The following is a 16,428-nucleotide window of genomic DNA, read 5'->3' as shown; positions in this document are numbered from 1 at the left end:
ACAGAAGGGGAAGAAATTCAAGACATCATGAACTTTTTATTTATGTATTGTCAGGTAATGTAGCTATCAGAAGGGCGCATATCTCCAAAAGCAAGTGGTAAATGTTCAGGGAATAGCTTTGAAGGACTATAGGGCTCATAATGTGCCTACACAAAAACGCAAATAGCAAGTTTTTAATCCGTGTTTAATTTTATACAGGAACAGTATTTAGTATATTTCTACATCGAGCTAATTGACTTTAATAATTTATTATATTACAGTAGTCATTTAATCACAATATATAGGCTAAACATAATTTAAACTGGAGATTAGTGGGGCTTTTGGGAGATGTACCTGCCAAACTAATGACTCTTGGTTCAGCAGCACACCCACAGATCAGAATTACAATGCTGTGAAAAAGTATTTGTCCATTTCCTGATTTCGTGTACTACTGCATATTTGTCCCCCAGAATTGTTTTAGATCTTTAGACAAATTGTAATATTAGAAACTGAGTAAACAAAACACATTTTTTAAAATAATTGTATTTATTTAATGAAAAAAGTGATCAAACACCCATATCACCCATGTGAAAATTAACTGCCCCCTTAGTTACTCAATCAACAAATTAAGCAAATTTAATTGATAATTACATTAATCTGATTGAACACAGCCAGGCTTTATTGCAGCCAGCCACATTGAATCTAAACCTCACTCATGTTGAGCCTTACCATCAGAGTGAAGTAGGCTAGTCACCGCAAAGTTTCTACAACCACACTATGCCATGGTCAAAGGATCCTGGTGAGATGAGGAAAAAAATGTTGAAATATAACAGTCTGGACACTCTGGGACACCACCAAACCACATTGAGAGCCATTATCTCCAAATGGAGAACACTTGGAATACTGGTGAATCTTCCCCTTAAATTGGCTGGCCTGCCAAAAATTTCCCCAAAGAGAACAACTCTTCCAAGAAGATCCCAGAAGAACATCCAGAGAACCTCATGTCAACAGACAATTCACGAAAAACTTCACACGTACACACAATAAAGCCCCAAACTTAGTGTATTTTGCTTTTTTTTCCCCATTCTTCTTTTTGCCGATTACATCATCGCTCCAAATGCTCCAGGCCCACAAATAATGTCTCCCTGTTGGACATTTAGTTACACCAGCCAATAAAAACATCAGATATACATGCAAAATGGACATATATATAAGTGCACATGTTTAAAAAACAATAAAATTGCGGGAAACTCATTTATATTTCTGAAATCAAAATAAAATACACCCACACTTTGACAGTTCAGCTTTTGACATTTTGACCGAGTTTAATGTTAGATACCATGCTAACGAGACAACAGACCGAGTGTATAATGTTAGTACAGACGGCTCTGAAATTGTCACGAAAAGGGGGGTTAGAACCCAAACGCAGTGAGGGAAAAAACTTCAAACTCCAAACGGTAAATTGAAACAAAGACTTTACTTTCCAAATCAGGAACTAAAGCAGGGAACAAAAGGCCTCGCAGGGCAACTCTCAAAAAACACAAAGTAAAACTTCAAAACACAGAAAACAAAGAAAATCCAAAAACACGTAGAAAACGGAACGTGGGCAGAAACACACAGGAAGCTACTCTCAGGCGGAAACACACAGGGCCGAAACACAATCAGAAACACAGAGAAACCAGCACCCAAGTCAGGGAAGAAAAGAACTTAAATAGACAAGACACTAACGAGACACAGGAGGGCACAATGCACAATCAGACCACCGAGCGGGGGAAGGGAAAACGAGACGTAACCAAAAAACAATAATTGAATAATTGAAAACAATAATACAATTAAACAGGGAAAAGGAACAGAACTACAAACTGAAGTTCTGCCATCTGGCGGCCCAGAAAAGGAAACACAGACAAACACAGAACCATGACAGAAATTAAGCACCAAAATCTACATTGCAATTTGGTCCGGTAGGTCACGTTACCAGTCGTATAGAAACCGGTGCAACATAATGACTTCTTCACGGCAGGTATATTGATTTTCTTATAGTCAGAGCGGTCAAATTCACCACTGTGCCTGTTAACTACTTTTAAACTAGGCTACTGTAACTACCCTGCAGTGCCCCATTGTGAATGAATGTTTGCTAGCACTATAGATCCTTTACCGACATACACTGTACAAACACAATACCCCATTAAAAACACTTTCATTTATTTGTCATTCATGGTCAAGGAGAACTGACTGAATCTATGTCTATGTGTTCCTTTCAGCTAGAATGTATGTGTGTTCACATGTATTTATGTATGTGCATGTCTCTCTCATAGCCTACATTTACATGCATTATTATTGTCACATACTTACAACACAGTACAAAAAGAAATGATATCTGAAGAAAAGCACATTTGCAATGTACAAAAATGCCAAGTTACTCACACATACAAATGTCACTGGGTAGCATTTCTTTGGAGTACAGCTTGTTTAATTTGTGTGAGCTAAGATAGCTAACATTGTTTCTTGTAACTTGGCCTAATTTTTATATCAATACTTTTAATGGCAGGCCTAGATTTGGCAAGTTTGAATTAATGACCTATAAACAGTGCTATGTATGTGTGAGTAACTTGGCATTTTTGTATGTTGAAAATGTGTTTTTTCTTCAGATTGAGTATACTGTACTGAAATCATTGCTGGTAGTTACGACTTACGGTGTACCACCATCCATGGAGAGAGGACTTCAAGGCATTCTCCTTGCATGTGCCTTATAGCACCTGCCCTTATTTTGATTTATTGATTAAATATGCCTACACTCTTGCGCCAGTGGTGTAGGTGTGCAATCCTCAGAGAAAATGGTTTCACAGCTCATCATAGTGATAAAATGGTTTCACCACTCAGAAGATGTGGTGGCTGGCAGAAAATATTGGAAGAAAGCCTTCCCAAATCAACAGAAGATCATTCTCAGAATAAAGGCTACAAAAAAGTGTCTGATACAAACACTTGTCACTGGGGGGAGGGGGGAGGTACCTTACAGGTACATACAATTGTACCCCTAGCCAGCAACATATCATTCATTTGTACCTTTTTTCCTTCTAAAATGTACGTATTAGTGTCCAAATAGAACATTATTGTATGTTCAAAGTACATTTGGGAAATTTGTTCCTTAAAGAACATAAATGTACCTGCGCTGTACTTTTATTTGTTTTAGAGTGATGTGGCAGAGATGGCCTTACTGTAGGAATTGCAAACTGGGGAATAAGGAATAATCATACTAACATGGAACCATGTGTGCAGGCAGACTGACAAACTACACTTCAACCAACCCAGCTGCATAATAGCCTACTTTGCATGACCAGAACAATAATATTATTCAGTTTTATTAATGTGCATTTTTTCTACATGTCAGCTAAATATATGGTTTTGACCCAATAGTTCATGTTTAAAAAAATGAATTAAAAAAACGAATCTTTGCTTTAAATGTCATGTCTAACAATTAAAGGAAAAATCATTGTTGAAACCTATATTTTGCTAATTTAATTTAAAATTTAGCAAGTACTTAATTACATTTGTATTTATGAAACTTAAAGAATTAAATATTCTTAGAAATATTACCTTGTATTCAATAATTATGTAATGTCTGTTCAAAATATTAAGCAAACCTTAATATTTTGAAATGTAACATCATGAGGCAACTTTTGAACTTTTATAACATAAATATCAGAGAAATAGAAAGATCAATATTTCAGGTAATATTGAATGAAATTGATATTTAGCTTCCATTTGGGGGCAAATAGATCCAATTTATGTTTCATTTGGTATCCCATATATTTGATATTTACAACAAATTTTCTTGTTAATTTTAAATATAAACTCATACTCATTACATCGCAGTCGCTATCCTTTTTCATACAGGACAGATATTTGTTGAACAAACATACAGCAGAATAGTTGGAAAATGTTTTTTCTTTCCATTTCCTTTTCAGTGCGGTGTGTGCTGCCACCTAGAGTACATGTGGAGTACCTTATTCAGGCAAGCACTTGCTCTTCCTGTCGCCTCAAACGCAGTTAGGGAACAGCAAGGCCCCAAATCCATCAGTTACTAAGTCTCATTAAATGTGTCCAGTTCAAACTGTTTCATAATTCAATTAGATGTTTATGGCTGATTCATCTTTTCTGCGAATCCAAGGGGCATCTTTGCCATTTCATTTCTTGAACCAATTTTGATCCCCCATTTCTAGGAATGTCAGAACACAGGTACTGTTACTGTTATATTTTATTGCAACTGGAAGCAACTCCCTGCAATTACAGTAGACAACTCTGCATATATTTTCCTCCATGATGTACTCAGTGGATACAGACATCACACCTTTTGGACAGTACAGCCTGAATGGTCTGGAAAAATGCTAGGCATTCTGAGAAGACACCATTGGGATATCCAGGAAAGGAGGAGGAAAGGACAGCTGACTGCAGTACTGAAGAAATGTGTGCTCTCTTTTCAGTATGGGTGCAGCTGCATGTTTTTACAAGTTGTGGGAATTCTGTTATATTCATTGGTTTGTTTTATTTTTTTTATTTTGGACCAACCAAAAACAAAGCTTTATAAAAGTCTAATCGGCAGTGTGTTTGTTTTTCAGTGTCAGGTTGTGAAAATAATAGTTGTCACTTTAGGAATGTTCCTGAGATGGGAAAAAAGGCCACTTTGCATCCATAATAATCCCAAGACTTTTTACTTCTGAGCAGGGACGTACAGTCAAGCATCTCTTTCAGTCATCCCATAGGCAGAGGAGGAAATGGGCATTCTTGGAGGGAGCCAGGCTCTGGGGCTGGCGCTAGCTTTAGTGAAGACTGCGCAGTCATTGGAGGGAACACTGAGCCAAGGGAACAGCATGCCATCAATAAACTCTGGCTTTGGCCCATGGAACTTCGACACCCACCACCTTCTGGAGTCAAACACTAATGAGCTCCGCTGAGAATTCCAAGTATAACACTGCCCTTCCCCTGCTGAATCAGGTAGTGAGGACCGTCCCCTGAACCAAAATAATTTCCCATAGATAGCATAAGATGGTTGAAAAGGATCTTGACAGTGATCTCAGTAAGTGTGTCATTAGCAGGAGTGAATGTTCTCATATGTGAAGCGACAGCAGATACTGCACCACTGCAATACCTGACATCACTATGCAACAAAGCAACCTTCTCCAGTGACACCCCTCCTATAACAACAATATAGTCATCTCTAATCCAACCATTGCATGCTCAGAATTAGCAAGTCAAATTGCTTTTCTTATGCTAGATGATGATTATTCAGTGCAAAATTTTAACCATCTCTCGAGGAATCAGCTTTCTAATTAGACAACTACTAAGAGAAGGTTTCATTTAAAATATGTAGAAGCTGGCCATTGTTTAAGGTAGCTGAATATTATGGGATATATAGTATCATCTTTTTTTATTACTAAAATACAAAACAAATCCAAAAAGTTAGCTCCACATGTTAGTGTTAGCTTTTAAAAACCAGCAGGTCCATAGAATAATGTTCAGAACAATAAAGTCCAATGAAAAAAGTATAACAAAGGATATACGAACAGTGCTTGGGGCCGTTACCATTGGTCACTTCACCCCACTGATAATAATTACCTTATAGGTCAGGTTTATAGGTTTCTTTTGTCAAGACAAGAGTGCAACTAATTATATCATGTCTTGTGTTATGGCAGCAGTGAGGTCCAAACTTCTACTGTGAGGTCCAAAAGCTGTGCCAATCTACTCTTAAATAAACACTGGTCTAACCTCAACTAAATGTTCAAGCCATGTTATATTAACGTATTCTTATTTGGCACATATTAACAAAGCAGTTTTGTTGCAAATAAGCTTTTTAAAAATACATTAAACTATTCTAGGCTTCCTTGGTCTTTGGAGAATAAAATAAATGGCTTAACTTTTGTCAATGACATTTTAAAGCAATTTTGAATGTGGGAGATGCTCTTGCTGCACCTATTATGTTGGTGTTCTTTATAGAAGGCTTGTACTGACAAGGCAGTAATAACACTGCATTTTTGTCCTTGCGAGCGCTTGTTAAATATCAAGTTACTGCCTCACATGCAAATCCACCTGAAACCTTGGATTAAAGTCTGTCTAACTGCACACCGCAAGCTGGCATTTAATGGAGCCTTACACAATGGGCCAGATCACATTTGAAAAAGTTCAGAAAACTCTTTATGCATCAGACTTGTGTTTAAAAGTTTAAACTACAAAGGTAGAAGTGGAATTACATAATTTAAAAGTTTAGCGACGATACCAAAATCACATTTCTATTCTAATCAGGGCTATAGATTGGAGATGAGAACCCGCCATGGCTGATAACTTGTAGATACGTCATCGCTTAAGTCCAAAATACACACCTTAACACTGGAAAACCTGTACTTGCATTTCATTTAAAAGAAAATTACATTAAATCTGAGTCATTAGGTCATTTACTATTGTTTTAAAATGAGATTACACCTATATCATTATTAAAGCAAACCAGTGCTTTCATTTCACTTTTTCTTGGAAACTTTAAGGTGTAACTTAATTCCTTATGACTGCGGCCTTGGGGAAGTTGTTAATTTTGGACATGAGCAGACCCATATTGATGAGAGGGAAGGGGGAGTAAAGGAGTGCTAAAGGTCTCCAAAATTAGACAGGAAATGCCACACACACCCCTTTGACGTAAACCATACTCCATTTATAAATCAAGCATGCAGAAATTGTGGGCGGTCAAGTTTCTATTATTCTAACTACTTACCTAATTAGAACAAAGCAAGAAAACAGTTGATAAGATAGTTATGTATAAATGCAAAAGTGTAGGAATGTTGTAGTGCAGGAATAACACCAGTTGTGTACAACAGGTGACAGTGTGGCAGGCTGATTAATGATCGTTTGACCAGAAGGTTGACTGCTCAGTTCCAAAGTGGGGAACCCCCACTGTACCTTTCAGCCAGGCACCGCCCTTAAATTCTTTCAGTAAAACATCTTGTTGAATGTAACAATAACTGTAACAATAATGCTTCCTTTCTATTTTCTTTCCCACACCCACTCTTAACATGTATAAAACATTACCTGAAACCAGTGTCATTTCGGTACAGGAACTGGTTGTTGGAAGGCTTTCCTGTACAGAAAGAAAACACCTACAGTGGCTGCTATTGGGTTACAGCAGTTGCTATGCTTTAGCCTGCGCACAGCCAACCAACAAGCTCCATGATTAAGCCGGGCCTATGACAGGAGAGCGCAAGGTATTTTTACTTTCATTACTCCCATTTCATCTATAAAAAGACCCACGTGTAATCGCATTGGTCAGCACGAATAAGCAGTCGTGCAGCCCAAAATATTCCCCTTTCTCAACATTTAACTCAGTAGCGGATAGTGGGGCTGTAGTGTCAAGGCGGCTAGTAGGGGAAAAAGTACATTTTTCTTCCACCATAAATATATCTTCTAAACATCTTGTATAGCTTTAGATTAAAAATCCTCAGTCTCAACATAAATAGTGGTTAATCAAATCAGGTATTTTTGTCTGGTCATTGTTATAAATGTTTGTAGGTTTACTCAATTGACTCAAACACTAATAATTCTACCCTTCGGATTTTTAACCTGTTTCCAAGTAAAAAAGAATAGCCGCACTGATGAGGTAATGTGTTTCCATGGTACCGGCCATCGGAAAGGCAGGGCCCACTTTCCTAGACCAGATCAACGCACAAACCTTAGAAGACCTCATCCCACAATACAAAAGTTTACCCTTGGTAAAATCAACAATCACATAATAACGGCATTGCTGAAGTACACTCCAGCTGTCCTGAGACGAACAGTGCACACATCCAATCAAAAACCACACCCACTCAAAAACAAAAAACCGTTCTCACAGAGCACAGCAACAACAAAAACACAAACCATTCTAACAGCGCACACAAACAACGCCCGCACAAAAACACCACCCGCTCTCATGGGATACTGAATTTTATTCAGGCATCTCAAACTAATGCTTTGTCCCGAAGGTGTTAAATTCATTAATCTGTTAAACTGAGTGAGTCCACGGTTTGGATGCAAAATAAGATCCTAGGATTTTCCAAAGTGCTTTAAATAAAGGTCAAGTTAACAACAGAATGCCGTACAGTAAAATAACGAAACAAAACAAAAAATGTCTGATAATAAGACTAAAGAGGCAGGTGTAGTCCGTTTACAGACTCCATAATCCATTCCAACCTCCTCTGATTGTGATGAAATCCTGTGGTTAGACCAAGTTACTTCTAGGATTAATGACTTTCGTTCACTGCAATGGACAGTCAGCTCTAGCAAAGCACAACCGATTCTCTTGGTGGTTAAAATAGTTTGTCCTTTCCCAAGCTCTCCTTGTATCGGGTTTAACAAGGTTAGGATACGGTTTCAAATAACCATTAAAATACAAGGAAACTCTGCTATGGCCAGTACAGTACTCCAGTCTGGTAAGCAGCCATACAAATTTCACTCTTTAAAGCTGAAGACGCTTCACAAAATCAGAGCTACTCTATTTGGCTACACTGGCCATCAGTGAAAACTGAGAAAACATTTTTGGCACAGCAGACTGTACTTCTTTTCTCAAGTGAGGTTAACTATAAAATGGAATAAATAAAAATAAATGGCGATGACAGAAAGACAGACCATGGAGCTGGCCAGACAGGGTCTGTACCAGAGACTGATGGATTTTCTTGCAATATAAGAAAGTTTAAATTCTCACCATCATTTTATCCCAACATGCAGGCATTTCAGAAAGTTTATAATCCCCCTAGCAATAAAACCCCCATTCCTTATTCTCAACTACTGCCAACCCTCACCTTAAAATAATTGTACTGCCAAATTACATACTGACAGGCAAAGCTAAACACTTGTTATCTTGCTCTTGTGGACATCAGACGACATTGCAAATGCCTAAATAAAATTAGAAGTTCTAACTGCAAATCCCAGCCAAGTATTTCAAAGTGTTTGTCCTTTTAATGAATGGGGGGGAAAAAAAGAAGCTAACAAGAGAAAAACCTCCCTAAATTACAGGTTTGTCGCTTGCGATTAGTGGCATGGGATTATTGCTTTGATTTGGTCTAAGCCTGAGAAGAACTGAATGTAAAGGATAGAGCAAATGGCTGATGGAGAGGAGGCTAGATCGGGGGGGGGGGGGGGGGGGGGGTCAGTGCAATTCAATGAAGGCCTCCATCTCCTCTGAGATGAGCCCCTTGTAGGGCAGTCTGTGCTTCTCGATGGAGCGGGCCGCCAGGCACTGCAGCGTGACGTAGTTGAGGGGGTGCAGGGCGTGGCGCCCGGCGTTCTGCTCGTCCAGCAGCTCGTAGGCCGTCTTCCCCTTGGAGTTGGTGGCGTCGAAGTGGGACCCGGCGCGCACCAGCATGCTCATGATCTCGGGGCAGCCGTTGGCGGCGGAGACGTGCAGCGGTGTGTTGTTGTCGCAGTCGCGCGAGTCCGCGTCCGCGCCGCACTCCAGGAGCAGCCCCGCCACGGCGGCCGACGGGAAGCGGCCCACGGGGTAGCGGCCCACTGCCGTCGTGTCCTTGTCGGCCGCCATGTGCAGCGGGGTGTAGCCGTTGCGCGCCCGCGGGTTCAGCTTCAGCAGGCGGTAGACCGTCTGCTTCTTCTGGTACTCCTGCTCGGGGGTGCAGTCCAGCTTCTCCAGGAGGAAGAGCAGGTGCAGGATGATGGAGAGCGCCTTGGTGAACTGGGGCGCCTCGGGGGGGCTGTCGCGCTGCGCCACCGCCCGCTCCACCTCGCGCACGCTCTTGCCCAGCACGCCCATCAGGTCCTGGAAAGTGACGCGGGTGGCCAGCGTGCCCTTGGCCCGGTCCTGCAGCACGAAGGAGAAGAGCTCGGCGAAGGACAGGAAGCTGCTGGCCGTCATGGGGCTGAGTGGGTCCAGGTTGCTCTGCTGCATGTCCAGCGCGTACTTCCACAGGCTGATGCAGCGCTCGAAGTTGCCCGAGTCGGCGTAGACGGCCCCGCGGTAGCGGATGTAGTAGGACGTGTCCGGGTGCGAGGGCCCCAGGATGCGCTCGCGCACCAGCAGCGCCTGCATGCGCATCTCGTCCGGGTCGGTGATGAGAGCCTCCAGCTCCTCGGTCGTGGTCACCTCCTGCGCGCAGTCGTACGCCGGGACGGGGGGCCCTGGGGGCGGCTTGCTCAGCGCCCCGGTCCTGTCCCCGGGCTGACGCAGCTCCAAAGCCCGTCGCCAATACCGCATGGCGCCCAGCAGGTCTCGCTTCTTGTCGACAAACGTTGCGCCCAAGAGCTCGAGGGCGTCGACGCGCTCCTCTCGCGAGGAGCGAGGCTGATGCACCAGGTACTCCACTATGTTCGTGTGACCTGTCACGCTAGCAGCAAGCAAGGGGGTCATTCCGTAGCCATCCTTCTCCATGCGTGCATTGCACTTCAACAGCATCTTCATGATGTCCAGGCTCCCAGACTCTGCACAGTCATGGAGTGCCGTGTTGCCCTTTATACTCTTGCGGTTAACATCTGCACCACGCTCAAGCAGAAACTTGGCAATCTCTTTGTGGCCTTTGTAGCAAGATATCATGAGACAGGTGTGGCCATGCCGGTTAGCTACCTCCATGTCAGCACGGTGCTCCACCAGGTAGCGCACAATTTCTAGGTGACCATCAAAGCAGGCGGCACGTAGTGGGGTCGAATTTGTTAGCGTGGTGTTGTTCACCGACGCCCCGTGCTTCAACAAGGTCCGCACGACCGGCAGGTGACCAGCCGCAGAAGCCGCCCATAAAGGGGGAGCCCCTTCAATAGTCTCTCCGTCAAAGTTAACGGATCCCCCCAGCTCTACATTAGCTTTACAGTGTCCAAGTAGATAATCCACTACCTCCAAATGACCGTATCGGGAGGCGATCAGAAGCGGAGTGCCTCCTTGTGTCTTCTCCTCGGCAAGCGCCTCCAACTCCTCCGGACTTTTGTTGCTCAGCAACTTCTGGATAAGTTTCAGCTTCCCATCTCTGGCCGCGTTGAAAACCGCAGTTTTAATATCCATTTTACCGACGTCAGACTCTCCCCTTAGCCATTAACCCCGTAATATGTCAGTAAATTTGGATGTCGGTTCTGTTATCAAAAAAAGAAAAGAAACCTTGTCAGCGTCTCTCCTTCTTTCCTGCATTTTTCAGCCATTTTAAGGCTGACATTAAAATGGCGACTCCGCTGTTTGACAGTTGTATGTTTACCATACGCGCTATGCCTCATGAACGTTGTAGTTTCAAAGAAAGAGGCGAGTCCTAGACGCTGTGGGAATTTTCTTGCGATAAGAAATACAATTCCCACAAAGAACTGCAAGCTACAGAAATTACCCAGATAGGAAACGTTTCGGGGCTTGTAGGCACGTGTAGTTTGTTAATGGACCGATTGTTTATTTTGCAGGCTAGCTTCGTTGTAGTTTCAACTACAGTCCCCGGTCTGCACCGCGCATGGAATGCAGTGGAACCGCCTCGATAATAAAAACATTTGTTGGGCTTTAAAGCCAACACATTTAACCACATCTGAACACGTCGTGGAATGTACAGTGAAAGTAAAATTTATCTCGGTAAAAGAATACAGAACTGTACTGCAAGCAAGTGGGGCTTTAAATAATAATATGTAATCTGAGAAGCTAATTTACAGTCTTTGGTGATTAACCAGTTTCCTCCTTCCAGGTTATCTATTTACCCTTCTGCCTATCGATTAGTCAAGTTACGAATTTCATACTTTCTTCACGCAGTACAATATAATAATAATAATTTTATACCTGGAAACATGTTCAGTCAGTGGGCTCTGCTTCTTCATAGCTAGCTTTCTACAGTAGTCAATTAGTGTGATCAGCGTGTTCTATATGGTCTTAAAATGCATTTGAATCTGGTTATTTAGGTTTATATAGTAAAATTGGTAAGTATTCAGCCAGTAGTTTAATGCGTGTATATACTAGTAACGCATAGTATCCTTCAGTTTAACACATTTTTCCATTCTGATGGCCCATTATTATCTAAATATGTAGTTAGCCTGTTTGGTCATGCAAGTTTGTAACCAGAGTTTATAGACTTGAGTAGATAGTTGAGGGAAAATAAACCTTACAGCAAAAACCTGCCTTTTATGAAGTCTTTTAGTCAGCAAGGATATCCTCACATGCTTGGAATTATGCAACAACAGCATTTATGGTTCTATTATCAGAGATTTGATTTACCATAATGAAATATAATTTTAAGACACCATGTTCAAAAATATCCATTCCTTTCCCCAGCCTTAATGATTTGTTCATGTACCATGTAAAACAATCATTCCCCACCTCTCCAGAAAAAAATAAACACAGACAGACGTTGACCATACTACCTTTCTTTATTTATAATTTCTTGCATTAATGCATTTATTTTAGATTTTGTTTTCATTCAACATGTGTAGCCATAGGATCTTCATCCATTGATTGCATTTATGTCAAGAATTTTTATCTGTGTAATTCAGTACTGCCAAGAAAAGGTCAATTGGTCTTATAAAACACTGAAGGTCTGAAAAGAAAGATTAAATTCTTAATTGCAATGATGTAAAATCTTAAATTGTTAAGGCTTTTTGGCACTTAATTATCATTGTCATCACTAATCCATGCCACAGTTACAAAAGACCCCATTCAATTGTGAACAAAAATCCTTTCATAGATAAACAATCCAAGGAAGGAATAAAAGCCGTGGCCCTTTTTGTGCCTTTGGCTGGTGCTGGGTGATTTTTTTTCCCGACATTTAACTGTATAAGAAGAATACCTTCTCAAACACGCAGACAAATGCACACACTGTAGAGGATTTTGCTGCTCTGAGTCCCATGCTGGGAGGCAGACTGGGATTTGTTGTCTTTGTTCACCATCACAACAAAATCACTAGTCTTCCACTCAGCACCTTGGGCTTGTCTCCCCTCTTCACTGTAGGCTAGCACCTCCCTCACAGGATGTGGCTGAATCCTTGGCTGTGACAGCAAAACATGACACCCAGTTACATAGGTATTGCAGTTTCCTCGGAAAATTGTCACTTAGGCAGTCGCTAATTATTGTGAAATACCGTGTTTGCAGTACTTGCACCTGCTCATGTGTTGTTTGTATTCAGCATTTTATCTTCACATGCTCTGAAAGACACTGAATAAGGGCTTACAAGTTAATTAATTGAAGATAAAATCATATTAGTACATCACCACCATCATCATCATCATCATCATCATACAGTGTGAACACTGTGTAATGCAATCTTGTGAATGTAACACCTATGAATATCTATGAAAATATATTGATACTTCCCTTCTAGTGTACTTCATGCACGACACTTAAGCCTATGTAAGATTTGCACATTATAGTCCAAATGCCATACTGGATTTGCAATTATTTGTAATTATTCATGCATAGGAAAGCGGAAGGGGGTAAGGAAGTATAAATGTCAAGGAACCACATTTGGTAAGCAAGGTCTTACACATTTTGGTTTCTCAATCAATTCCTTTTCAATCAATTACAGAGGAATTAATATATCGAATAAACAAAACTTTTCTTTCTTACTCTCCCTCATCTGGGCATCTGGGCCCATGTGAGGCAATTTCTTGTAAAAATATTAGTATTAACAGTAGTAGTATTTGTAGCAGAACATTTAATTTATGACAGTCTGTAAGAAAAATAATGTTTTTTTACTAATAACAATGTCTTTTTATTTCATTTGGCGGGTACAAACAAACAATACGTTTTCCTTTGATATCTGATACTGGTACTGCAACCCACCTCAATATAACACTCAATACTTTCAGGCAGGAACTGACTGGGACCCAACAAGCAATCCAGAGGACAGTCAGCTTGTCTCTCTCTCTCTCTCTGTCTGTCTGTCTCTACCTTTTTCTATCTCTGTCACAGCTGCTCACTTTTTCTTGCCTACGGCCCATCTCTTTGGCTTACACAAGCCCCAGTGACATTCGCACCACCTCAGCAGCCGCACCCCCACCCCCTCTGCCTCTACGCAAGCTCTTCAGCCTTTTCAAAGAGCAGTTGAGCTTTCAGCTGGAGGGGGAGGAGGAGATGGGGGAGGGGAGCACCGATGGCAGTAATGGGGGCTGTCTGTGCGATAGCTCTACCTGTGTTCAGAATAAGATATGATAGATTGTCTGCTAAATGCAGTCTGCTTTTTCCTGCCAGTTGCACTCCAAATTCAGCTTTTCAAGTGCTGAGGTGGAAAAATAAATATATGATAAAGCAATGGGTACTATTTCATTGCCAAATACCTACTGTGCTGGTGGTAGGAATGATATTAGAGGTGGTCAAAGCTGTAGTAGCAATTACAGTAGTAGTAATATTGAGGTTCATTAGCTTGTTGCCCACTTCCACTCCAGTGTACTAGACACATGCATTGCTTTAATGACTGTCATTCATCTCCAGTGTTGTTTTTTTTTCAGAGCTGGTAGCTATGCAACAAGACTGAAGCAGGGAAAAAAGGAGGGAGCAATGGCAGTTAGAGAGAAAGAATGAAGGGGGTGGGGTTGTGGACAGATATTGTGGTGATTCATTCCATGATTCTTCCACCATCAAAGGAAATAAACTGGACCTTTGAACCAAAGGGCTGTTCAATCTGAAGAATTGACGATGAATGGCTCAATATTGGAATCCTGTGTAATTGTTACCAATCTGCCTTTCTGGTTCTGTTTGCCTATCTGATCACACCACCTCTTAGATGCTGTCTGTTGATATCCCAGAACCAGAAGGGGAACTACAGGCACCCATTACATTGTGCCCTTTGCGTTTTCACTTTTATGATAGCAATATTGTGCCTCACAAATGATATGCATCTAATTTCAGAAATACATCTCATCTTGACACAGTCTTTAGCTTTTACCTTCACTGTCTTTGTGTATATTAGAATTATTTTCATATAAAGTAGTCCTTCTGGCATGAATAGTCATGTTCAAAAGCCCATATTTTTACAAACATCAGATCTATTTTGTAAAGCAGTGAAATTTGATGTTACACTTTATTTTACATTCTTTCTGTTTTTTATTTGACTATGATGCTGATCGGAATGTGTCGACATGGTTGTAAACATAACTGCAGTTTCCGTACAACGAAATGTTACAATTATTAACATTGACTGACCCATAATCAGCGCTGAACTCGGTTGTGGGAGCTGTCCTCTACTGTAGTGCTGAAACGCGACCAGGCTCGTCACTTTATCGCTGGTCTTTCAGCCACTGGATTTGAAACTTGACACCTGTTGCAGGAAAGTTTTGCATCTATAATTATACATAATACGAAATAACAGTATTCTTTTTTCAACGTTTTAAACAATGGCTTTTATTCACACTGTAAACCTGATCTGATCGTTAGGACTGTAAAAAAAAGAAAATCTATCAAATATGATAGGACAGGATAGGATCCTAACTGAAAATGCATCAAGAGGATATGTCAAAACCTAAATTCAGATGTACTAATCACAATTCAAAAATCACTCGGAAAACAATCTCCATTTTCCGTTTTCGTGAACAACAGACCAAAAGCATCCTGTTAGAATCTCTGGTAAAAGCAAAAATAGATAATTATACATTATATTCAGTTTATCATTACAAAACAACGTTGCTATATAAAAACACAAGGTCGCTCCGACTCACCATCTCTCTGTGAACGGATCAACAGGTGAATCTGAAACCATTTTAACATGACTGTGTCCATTCCTTTTCACTCTCTCTTCTCCATCTGCCATTGAATCAAACGTCAATCTTTTGCTCAAAACCCTCCCACATAAAAACACGTAGCAGCACCAACGATGTTACTGGGTGCCTTGAAGACAAACGAGATTTTGTATGTGTTTATATAGCGGCCAAACACAAGAGAGGGAAGGGTTGTTATCGATGACGATTTGAAAAAACAACCAATAGGATTTCGATTTTATTTTCCACAGATGGCCTACCTCATTGTCACCAAGGAGCAGGCGAGGAAGCAAGGAGAAATCAAAATATTAGCTGCATATGTATTTTAATACAAATAAATGACAATCATTTTATTTTATTTGACATATATATATATATATATATATATATATATATATATATATAAAAACACACACACACACACACACACACACACACACATATATATCATGTCTTAAACAGTATCAGTGTGATACACAGTTTTACAGTATATTTTTTTACAAAAGCATTTGTCAAGTAATAATTTAGACAAAGACGAAACATGTATGTGTCTTTGCCCAGCCACCTAAACAAGGTGGACAGAAAGGAGCTTGGAAGAGCTGGGATCATGATTTGTGATTCCCCTCATCCCTGCAACGGCAAGAGGTGAGTGAGACTGACTGACTAAAAAACCAGGAGTATTCAAATGTCTCAGCATGTCGAATGGCACAAAAACGAATTGCCTTTATTGAAATGTTAAAAGTTGGCTCATTAAACCAGCACCAATAAAAGTAAATGCACGACTAG

The 16,428-nt window shown here is 40.7% G+C and overlaps 1 protein-coding gene across 1 annotated transcript; it reads right to left on the bottom strand.

The window, feature by feature from the left end:
• Positions 1 to 7,925: 7,925 nt before the first annotated feature.
• On the bottom strand, positions 7,926 to 11,162 carry LOC135256854 (protein fem-1 homolog A). Its single transcript, XM_064339057.1, has one exon. It carries the CDS (start codon positions 10,994 to 10,996, stop codon positions 9,143 to 9,145), a length of 1,854 nt encoding a protein of 617 aa, XP_064195127.1. The 5' UTR covers positions 10,997 to 11,162; the 3' UTR covers positions 7,926 to 9,142.
• Positions 11,163 to 16,428: the final 5,266 nt, after the last annotated feature.

The sequence above is a fragment of the Anguilla rostrata genome, chromosome 6 (assembly GCF_018555375.3).
Source record: "Anguilla rostrata isolate EN2019 chromosome 6, ASM1855537v3, whole genome shotgun sequence".
In the NCBI taxonomy this organism is placed as follows: domain Eukaryota; kingdom Metazoa; phylum Chordata; class Actinopteri; order Anguilliformes; family Anguillidae; genus Anguilla; species Anguilla rostrata.
Note: the sequence above shows the minus strand (reverse complement) of the source record. Positions and strands in the feature narration are given on the sequence as shown.